A 10744-nucleotide genomic window follows, 5' to 3' on the forward strand; every position below is an offset into this window, starting at 1 on the left:
AGTACAGAGAGTACTAGAAGGTTATGGTGTGCAAGGTGGAGAGCCTTGTATGCTGGATGCTGAATTGTTTGGGTTACATTTATTTAATAACTACTTAATGTTTTTAAGTCCAAACGTGTTTTCAATACTCACATTTACGCAAATATACCATGTGTTAGCCTATTCTTGATATAAGCCTGCATATCATTATCTTTCCCACACTTGCTGAGTACTCTATATGCTCACACTTGCTATTTTCCCTATACCATGCGACATGTATACTGCTGCTCAGTGAGTGAAGATGTTGAAGACTATCAAGACGAGGTTGTGATGTTCTAGGCACGTGTCTCCCAGTCGGTTGCCTACGTTGTTGTTGGGTACCAGTGCTTCTGTTCCACTGCGGATATCTTCTTAGAAGACAATATATGTCAATTGCTATAAGAGTTTAACATTTATTTAATAGAAGTATTGCTTTTGTTACTTCACCTGTGATATCCTTATGTGTGTTGAACATCCTGGACACACATAAGTCGCATCTGGTTTTGGCCGTTAAAACCGGGTGTGACATCTTGATTCCTTGAAGTACCAGACTATTTGCCCGCTCGACTTATCTATTACTTTGTGGATGAGCCACAGATGCAAAGTAGATTGTGGTGCCTAGTTCTTCACAGTAATCGATGAATGATGTGCTAGAGAACTGAGTGCCATTGTCGGTGATGATCCTACTCAGAACGTCGAACCTTGTCATGACATTCTTCATGATGAGCTTCTTGGCGGCTACCGAAGTGAGTTTCCCAACCGGCCCAGCTTCAATCCACTTGGTGAAGATGTTGATTGTGATGAATAGGAACTTGAAGCCCTCAGGCGCTACAGGGAAGCGTCCCAGAATATCCAGCCCCCAAGTCACAAATGGCCACGACAAGAGGATCGTTGTAGGGATTGAGCTGGTTGATATACTCGTCTGCTGTGGAATTGATAACTGGTGCACCTTTTTACCAAGTCGCTCGCATCATGGAGAGCCGTAAGCCAATAGAAATCTTATCTGAATGCCTTCTTGACCAGGGTTCGGAAGGAAGTGTGAGCTCTGCACACCCCTCCGAGGATTCCTTTGAGCAAGTAGTTCTCTACCCTACTTCTAAGAGATGCATTTCGTGAGTACTTCATGAGCGTCTCTTCGATAGAGATTGCTATCCACCAAGGTATACATTCTAGATTGACGAGAAACTTGCTTGGTTAATGCATCGTCTTCAAGCACAACTCGATCTTGAAGGTACTTGCAGATTGGGTCCATCAATAAAATTTCGCTTTCGAGCTGAGCCACAAGTTCCCTTGCAACTCCTTTTGGGGCGTCGATCCCTGGTGAGCCCCCAAGCTGGTTATAGATCTCGTATACCATCACTCCTTCGACTGTGTCGTCTGATGAATTCACAGATGGCTTCGAGAGTTTCTCTATGAAAATCCTGGTTTGTCCTAGAGATCGTGAGGATGCTAGGCGGACAAGACTATTGGTGAGGCAATTATCCTTCCTTAGGATATATTTGATCTCGAGTTCGACAAATTTCTTTTCTAGCTTTCTCACCTCCACGAGATAGTCCATCATGGTCTTATCTGAGGTTTGATACTCCTTGCTAACTTGTTTCACCATCAATTGTGAATCCCATTTCATAAGTAGGCGATGGATACCAAGAGTAGAAGCTACTCAAAGTCCGATGAGCAGACCTTCATATTTGGCTACGTTATTCATGGCCTAGAAAAATCAATCTGCAAAGCATATTGCAGGCTTCCTCCCATGGGAGAGATCAATATAATTCCAGACCCTATGCCTTGAAGTGTGAGTGATCCATCAAAGAATAGAGTCCATACATCCGATAAGTCGCCATGGCTATCTTGGGGTTGATCGAGCTCTGTCCATTCGGCCATGAAGTCAGCGAGTACCTGTGAGTTGATTGCTGTTCGAGGAATAAAGCGAACGTCGATTTTCCCAAGCTCGAAGGACCACTTGGTGATTCGGCCGATTGCATCTCTGTTGTGCAGGATCTCACTGATTGGGAGTATTGATGGTACAATGATCTTGTGAGCTTGAAAATAATGTTGTAGATTGCGAGAGTACATTAGCACAACATACAATAGCTTCTGTACTTGCAGATAAAGCTCTTTAGGATTGTGGAGTACTTCACTAATGTAATACACAGGTTGCTGGCTTTTCTCTCATTTGTCTGAAATTTCTCTTTCCACCACCAACACCTCACTCACAGCACGTGGTCCGACCATGATGTATAAGACAAGATCTTCATTTGGGTTGGGAGCGATTAGCACAGGGAGGAAGAAAGATACCTCTTTAGATTCTTGAATGCTTCATCTACCTCTTTTGTCTATTCAAACTTGTCATGTTGTCGTAACAACTTGAAGAAGGGAAGTCCTCGATCTCTGAGTAAAGAAATAAGGCTGAGTGCCGCCATGCACCCGGTTAGTCTCTGAACTTTTTGCACTGACCTGGGAGGAGGGATTCCATCTCTTCAATGTCTTTGATCTTCTTAGGATTGACTTCAATCCTTCGGTATGACACCAAGTAACCAAGTAGCTTCCCCGCATCGACTCCAAATGCGCACTTCTCCGAGTTTAGCATGACTTGATTCTTGCGCAGGTTGTTGAATGTCTCTTGTAGGTCATAGATGATATCTTTCTTCTTTTTGGTTTTGACAACGGGATCATTGACATAGGCCTCGATATTCCAGCCGATCTGGTCATGTAGTGTTATCTGCACCCCTCATTGGTATATAGCATTGGCATTCTTCAGTCCGAATGGCATTTTGACATAGCAATAGAATCCAAATGAAGTGATAAAGGAGTTTCCTCCTCGTCTTCTGGATGCATGCTAATCAAGTTATAACCAAAGTAGGCATCAAGAAGTCTTAGATAGTCGCAGTTAGAAGTGGAGTCAACTATCTGGTCTATTGGTGTTAGAGGGAAAACGTCCTTAGGTAGGCTTTGTTGAGATTGGTGAAGTCAATTCGTCACTTGCCGTTTGAATTTTTTTTTTTACCATGACAGGGTTGGTGAGCCATTCAAGATTATCTACCTCTTGAATGAGTCCTGCCTTGGTGAGCCTTTTGATTTCCTCTTTGATTGCTTCCTTCAAGTCGGGCATGAATCGCCGGAGCTTTTACTTGATCGGCTTTGGGCCAGGTCAGATAGCTAGTTTGTGCTCAATCACCTTCCTGCGGATACCAGACATGTCAAACGGTTGCCATGTGAACACATCAGTGTTTGCCCGGAGGAAGGTGATGACCATGAGTTTCTATTTGGGATCCAGGTTAGAGCTGATCCAAACGGTCTTGGAGGGCTCTGGTGGGTCCAAAGGAACTAGTTAGATCTCAAACTTTTCGTCTCCTTCTCGGATTGACGCTACATGGCCATGTCTAGACTTTGTTTGTCACAGTGTAGGCCTATTTTTGGGCAGCCTCGGACAGTGATGATCCCTTCAAGTCATGGGATCTTCACGCACTAGTAAGCATAACACACATCGGCTATGTATTTGGAGAGAGTAGGTCTTCCCAAGATAGTGTTGCATGCTATCTCAAAGTCGACCATATCGAACAAAATCTTTTTCGCTTGAAAATTGTCATGCTTCCCTAAGGTAATGGGGAGCAATATCTGGCCAATGGGAGTGGCTGAAGATCCAGATACTATGCCATGGAAGGCTTACGTAAGTGGCTTGATGGTAGATCGGGAGATCTGCATCCCTTTGACCGCGCCAGCGAAGAGGATGTTCAGGGAATTCCCTCCATCGATGAGTACTCGGGTGAACTAGAATTATTTATCATAGGCTCAACCACTATTGGGAAGTGGACTGGCCTTATGAAGTTCTTAGGGTAGCCGTCTTGGTCAAAGAAGATCTCGATATTTGACCACTTAATGGCCTAATGACCCTTGGGGATGGCAGCTAATACTTCTTGGGTCATTGTCTTGTACTGCCTCTTAGACTCATAGGTGCCGGAACCACCGAATATGTGGTCGATCGTCCTCTTGTCCGATTGAAAAGACATCGTTTTCGTGTTGTCCTCACTGCTACTAGAGCTGGAGTCACTACTCGGGTCCCGACCTGGGTCTTCTTTCCTTTGGCCGCTTTCTCGACCTCTGCCCTAACCATCTTCTTCCAGAAGCGGCACCCGTGGAGGCTATGGTTGTCGGTCTAGTGGAGGTAGCACCAAGGCTTACCGTCGCGCTCACCGGGTCCTTGTGTGAAGCTCTTTCTTCGGGAATGACTAGAGTGCTTGTCCGGACGGATGTCAGGTAGATTTGTAAAAACTTTATCACATTTGGCTCTCTTACCCTTACCTCCCTTGGTTTCCTTTTTATGCTTGCTCTTGACCTTGTCATCGTCAAGCCCGGGTTGAGGACGCTTGATGCATGGGTCTTCTCCTTGATGTAGAGGAGCGCGTCCTCAACCCTGGTAGACTTGTCGACGATCTGCATGAACTCTTTGACCATTTCGAACTCCTTTCTAGCGATGTCTTCAACACACCGTCGGCTTATAATCCCTTGAGCGAATGCCTGGATAACATCATAGTCGCTGATATTGGGGATGATGTTCTGGGTATTGCTGAAGCAACGCACAAACTCATGTAAGGTTTCATTCTCTATGCGATCATAACGGTGGAGGTCATTTTTCATGTCGAGGCGAACATACGTACCCTGAAAATTAGCTCGGAACATGTCAAAAAGTTGCTCCCACAAGTAGATTTTCTCTGGCGTTGGATTGATCAACCATGTCTTAGCTGCCTCTTCAAGGGCTGTTGGGAGGTAATTTGCCATTACCTTCTTGTTCCCATTAACTGCTTGGATGACCGTAGTATAGATCTAGAGAAACTCAACAAGATATGTGTCCCCATTGTACTTCTTAATTGACCCAGGGCGGAACCTTGCCAGCCACTTTACGTTTGGTAGATCCGGAGAGAAGGTCAGGCACCCGCTAATGGCGTCCTGCTTGGTTCCAGTAGTCTCAGGTGTTTTTTTCCACGGGGGTCGCAGATCGGCCCTAACTTGAATGGTGTCGAGACATCCCCGATCAAATTGCCGAGGGGCAGATGATGCAACCACGGGGTTCCTCGGACGCCTTCGTAGGCTGTTGATGACCTCGCGCAATAGTTGATCGGATAATCTTTTACTGGCAAGGCCCGACAGCGATTATTCGTTTGATTATCATCTGAAAAGCCTTGTTATGAGGATTACACCTCTTCTAATCCCATAAATCTTATGACGGGGTATTGCGCGATGTTTCCCGATTAGAGCTGTTCCCGACTAGAATTTAATAGGAATTCTCGGCCTAAATAAGAACCGCTTTCTTCATGTGGATAGCTGAGTTCATCCGGTCCTCGCCAGCTGGGTCGTCAGCTTGCTGAGCTCACCGATCCTTTCGTACCCCCGCTGTTCTCCACGCGCACGCGCCGACCTCCTCCACTCCACCCTATTCTTCCCCTTCCCTCGAGAAACAGACTTCCTCCCGCCGGCGACCGCCGTTGATCCACCGATCGGACGGCCCAAAGATCTGCCCGCTGCACCCAAATAGGCAGATAGTACATACGCTCCTGCCTCCGCCGCAACAAACCCTCTCCGTTTTGCTGCTGACCTCGATCTCCCCGGGTCCCGGAACCTGCCGCCTCCGGCGTCTCCTTCTCTTGCTGCTGCCCGCTACTGGAGATCCGTCCGTCCGTCCGGAGTAGCGTTCCTTTTCTTGATAAGCATCGGTTCGTTTCGCTCTTAATCTAACCTAATTTTGCGCTGTGAGCAAGGGGATCTTCTCCTCCTGTTCTTTTTTTTTTTCTCGAACACGCAGGAGGACGGCGTGTATTTGTATTAGAAGAATTCCCCTCCTGTTCTTGTGTCGTGCCTTGGTGGATTATTTTTAATCTGTAAGTTGCAAATTCGCTTGGCGTTACTAGTGTGATCCGTAGGGAGGTTACCTCCCAGGGTTCCCGTCTGCAGTGTGACACGCACAAGGGCATCTCCCCCCTGCGTCTCTGGGATTTGTCTTGTGAGGTTGGTAACCTCTTATGTTAGGTCTGTGGCTCTGCGCTAGATGATGATATCTTGTGTGCCATCATTTTTTAGGCGTGATTTGTTGTAGACATCGCTGCAATTTAATTTTTGATGTCTGTGAGAGCATGAACCTTGATGTCTTGACAAATTGGCCATGGCTGTCCTTTTGAATGGTTCAACTATGTGCATGAACAGTCGCACTCATAATTATGGGATCGTGGGTTGTGTAGATACTTTAGCCTTGTTAAGCATTCTTCTGCCCCTATGTACACATGAGTTGGATTGAGGTTTAGGGCTGTTATACGCTCCTGACCACCCTGTGAGCTGCTGTTGCGGAAGTAAATTTGAAGTATGGTATGTACAGGTGTATAAAGCTTTGAAATTTTATGTTCATAGAGCTAATGCTTGCGTGTAAATACTGGTTATAGAAATTACTTAGTATTTCATGGAGGAAAAAAAATGCTTGCAAAATTAGTAGCTCATTTCATATGTAGATCTTGATTTCCTAAGACCAGCACTTGGTTACTGTCGTGCTTGTTGGCTGAGTGATTTTCTATGATTCCAGTTGTGTATCCTATGTATCTCTAACTACGTGCGTATTCGAAATTGGCCCTGACAACTTTTCTACTAACGAAGTCTAGTTCTTTTGAAAGTTAGTGCAAGTAGTGTAATTGCTAATGTACTTTCTTATCACTTTACATCCACGTCCTATTACTAACTGAATTTAAATGAGCAAACACATGCTATTAACTGGTTGCAGGTAAACTTGCTCAAGATCGAGATGACCCATTGATTTGTTTTTATAATTTTCTTAATGAAAGAGTGCACTGCATAATTATTCTTATGTCCATTTGTTTTCACACCGCCCTTGGCATTTTCTTAATTTTACCTTACATGGTGCCATGGTGGTGGTGTTTATTCATCACTCTAGATCCTTTAGTAGTGTGTCAGTATCAATATGTTACTTCCCTTTTTTGTCCTTTCTGATTGGGCAGATGCCACCATTTAGAAGCTAAAATTGATCTGTGCAATTTAGAAGTTAATTGCCATTATTCATGGCACAATTTCAATAATGGTAGGTTTTATTCCTGTTGGTTGATATTGTTGACTTGTTATGATACTCTCATGAAAAACTTCGATATCAACACATGAGCCCCTTATGTCACACATTTATGCCTTTTTGGATCTAGTGGATCAACATTTTTTGTACTTGTATCATGCCCCACTTGGTCTCTACATCACAGTAACAGAAAAGGCATTCTCTGGTCCATCTAACCTTCCCCAATACTGTTTTCTTTTCAAAAAGCAAGAGGGTTATCCATGTTGTACCTATGCCTTGTTTGGCATAGCTTTTGCTGAAAAACGATTTTTGCTGAAAGCTGCTTATGCCTTATGCCAAAAGCTGTTGGCTTTTACGAGAAATTTTTAAGTTCTCAGCACACTAGCTTTTCAAAAAAGCCACTCTTAACCAGCTTATCAGCTTTTAGTTCATTTCATCGTAAGCCAGCTTTTCAAAAGTCAGCAATAAGCTAGCCTGTTTATTTCAACTTGTAGCTTTTGAGAAGCAGAAGCAAACTGTGCCAAACAGGGCCCTAGTGACGAGGTGATATCTTGTGCAGGCATTGGAAGTGAGAAAACTGGTGCATCAGCACATCTATTAGACTGTAGATGCTGCCAGGTCAGGTGCCACCATTTAGTTGTAGGCACCAATAGTCCCTCTTAACTGTAGCAGAAAATAATATCTAAATTTTGGCAGAGTAGAGTTGATTATCTTGTTGACCTGATATGATTGGTAGTATTTAGTTTGCTGGATGGATGAAGCAACGTTTTTGGTTGCTGTACAGGAACTGCTACCAGAATCATGACGATAACCGCTGAGACATGCTGTTGGTATACATAATCCTTGTATGGGAAAGGCGTTTGCATTCATACTGCATAATATTTTGTATCGATGGTACTGCATGCTTGCATGTATTTGCTTACATAAATGTATCAGCTTGGCATGTTCTGAACCTTTTATCTTCGTTTTGTTATGCAGGTAGCATAATGTCTTTTGAAGATAAAGCAATCTCTAGTCGTGTCGCTTCACTCTCACCAAAAGCTATGGTTCTAGAATCAGATCCAAGCAGGATGATGACTTTTAGTTCAAATATGGAACATTCTCAAATAAATGGCCAGGCAAATGCTGTTGTTGGTCCAGTGGCTATCTTTTGGGACATTGAGAACTGCTCTGTTCCAAGTGATGTACGGCCAGAAGAAGTTGCTGGAAATATCCGGATGGCTTTACGCCAGCATCCTGTTGTTAAGGGTGCTGTGACAATGCTCTCTGCTTATGGAGATTTCAATGCCTTTCCTAGGAGACTCCGGGAGGGATGTCAGAGAACTGGAGTCAAACTTGTTGATGTTCCTAATGGACGGAAAGATGCTGCTGATAAGGCTATACTGGTTGATATGTTCCTCTTTGCACTTGACAATCGCCCACCATCATCCATTATGCTCATATCCGGTGATGTGGACTTTGCTCCTGCATTGCATGTACTTGGTCAGCGTGGATACACTATTGTCCTTGCCATTCCGTCTTCGGTTACCATCTCATCGGCTTTGAGCAGTGCTGGTAATTTCACGTGGGACTGGCCCAGTCTTGCCCATGGCAAAGGTATTGTGGCCCCTAGGTCTTTAGGGCGCCGTGTTGCTGATCCTCCATGCTATGTCAACAGTGGGAATGTGGGGCAGTTCCCTGACACTCAGAATGAAGAGGAGGCCATTGTGTATAGAGGAAGTTCAAGGCATGAATATAGTGGCAGATCTACGGTCAACCAGATGTATTGCTACAACTCTTTCCAGACCACTAGGGAACCAAGCAAAGCTTTCTATACTGTTGCAAAGGGGAATTGTGGCTTGTCATTAAGAACTCATAATTTATCATGTGGTTTGAATGAAAATCCTGAGACAGACCAAAGTTTGACAGATGAACGGTCATGGTGGGTTCGTCCTGGTGATCTCCAAGGCTTGAAGGGTCAACTAATACGCCTGTTTGAGTTATCTGGTGGATGCGTCCCACTTGTTCGTATACCTTCAGAGTATCTAAAGCTCTTCGGAAGACACCTCTATGTATCAGAATATGGAGCTGTTAAACTTGTTCATCTTTTCGAAAAGCTGGCTGACTCTTTTATTGTCATAGGGAAGGGCCAGAGAAAGATGATATGCCTTCGTAATTCTGGTGATAGAAACCTGAAGAATTATCAGAGTACACCAATCATTTTGACGAAGGAGAAGAGAGGAAGTTCTGTTCTTGAGGAAAGTGCCATAGGAACATGTCAGCAGTTGGGCAGCTCATCAGATGATTTGTCAGAGGATGAACGGAATATGAACCCAGATGTAGATGGAGAATATGTGTTCGATGACCATCTAGACAGTTTCAGGAAGGAGATTCAGGAGCTTCTTGTTTGCTACTCCTGCCCTGTTCTGCTTGGTAATCTCGAGTGTCTGTACGAGCAGCGGTACAAGAAGACCATTGACTACGAGAGCTTTGGAGTTGCTGGTCTGGAGGAACTAGTTGAGAAGGTGAAAGATGTGGATTTGCATGAGGATCAAGCCAGCAAAAGGAAGTTCCTTATAGCGCACTACATCAATAGTTAGGCACTCTGTTGTCTTAATGGTTGGGTTTTCTTAGCATGTGTCAAACACGGGCTGGCATCTACTTTTTATCATGTCGGTGCGATAAATGTGGGTGGGATAGCAAATATATGTAATAGCTTCGCGTTCAGCAATTCAGCTAATCTACGCAAAAGGATGCTTATGAAACAACAGTAACCATTTGTTAGTTACTTGGCAAATACATCTAATTCTAGCTTAGTTACCGACTGCTTCCATGGTGCAAAAGACATTAGTCGGACACTATGAATAGTATCTTTTGTTAATAGGTAGATGGCTAAAATACTTTATTCATAGGATCATCACCATCATGTAGGTGCCATGGTTGCCTACTGAGAGAGCTTCTTCACACCACCCTTGGACTCCAATACCTCCTGTGTGTGTCGCGCTCCAAGTGATCCTGGTGCAATGCTTGAAAACTCGTTGAAGATTTCTTTCTATGGCAATCAGATTTCAGCAGAAGTTCAATTACTCTGTGAAAAGTTCCAAATCCCTCGTGATGTGATTCAGGTGGAGGTGAGGCGATGGACAACCACAGTGTGAGACTACACGCTTACGAGCGTCCAGCTTCTCCTTTGGTTGCTGCAGTAGGTGTTGGGCGTCCAGGTTTTGAGGTGCCAAGTTGCAGCGAAGGTTGCTACATCTAGCCATAGAACCGACAGCTGTAGCATGCGCCAAGCACAAAGAGAAGAAACACAATGGACGCGTCAAGATGGGGTTTTGAGGAGTTGTTTGTTTTGGAGCCAAAGCCAGCCCTACCAAAAATTTGACAAGCAATTTGACCACCATTTGGAATGGTGCCGAATTTTGACATGACACAAGATTTGCCAAAGAAGAAAGCCAAGTTTTTCGGCAAATGCATGAATGAGTGACAAGATTGATGATCAAATTTGGATAAGGTAATTCTCTTCCTCCTCTCTTTGGCGAATGGTCTCGCAGGCCCTTTCGGATTTCGAGCCGAAGACCTCTGTAGATGCCGCAAACTAATGACTTATAGTTACTGTCGATCTGTCGTGTTGCAGAAACCTTTCAAACTAGTCGAAGGAACCCTTCAGACCCTCTGCGCCGAAGA

General features: G+C 44.5%; 1 protein-coding gene across 5 annotated transcripts; it reads left to right on the forward strand.

The window, feature by feature from the left end:
- Window positions 1-5315: 5315 nt before the first annotated feature.
- Window positions 5316-9877, forward strand: LOC133904809 (uncharacterized). 5 transcript variants are annotated; one of them, XM_062346371.1, is made up of 2 exons: window positions 5316-5726; window positions 8057-9877. In XM_062346371.1, exon 2 carries the CDS (start codon window positions 8065-8067, stop codon window positions 9655-9657), a length of 1593 nt encoding a protein of 530 aa, XP_062202355.1. In that variant the 5' UTR covers window positions 5316-5726; window positions 8057-8064; the 3' UTR covers window positions 9658-9877. The 5 variants fall into 5 exon arrangements, with proteins under 5 accessions (XP_062202355.1, XP_062202354.1, XP_062202356.1 ...); XM_062346370.1 differs by lacking the exon at window positions 5316-5726 and adding an exon at window positions 5746-6039; XM_062346372.1 differs by lacking the exon at window positions 5316-5726 and adding an exon at window positions 5746-6018.
- The last annotated feature ends 867 nt before the right edge of the window (window positions 9878-10744 follow it).

The sequence above is a fragment of the Phragmites australis genome, chromosome 22 (assembly GCF_958298935.1).
Source record: "Phragmites australis chromosome 22, lpPhrAust1.1, whole genome shotgun sequence".
In the NCBI taxonomy this organism is placed as follows: Eukaryota; Viridiplantae; Streptophyta; class Magnoliopsida; order Poales; family Poaceae; genus Phragmites; species Phragmites australis.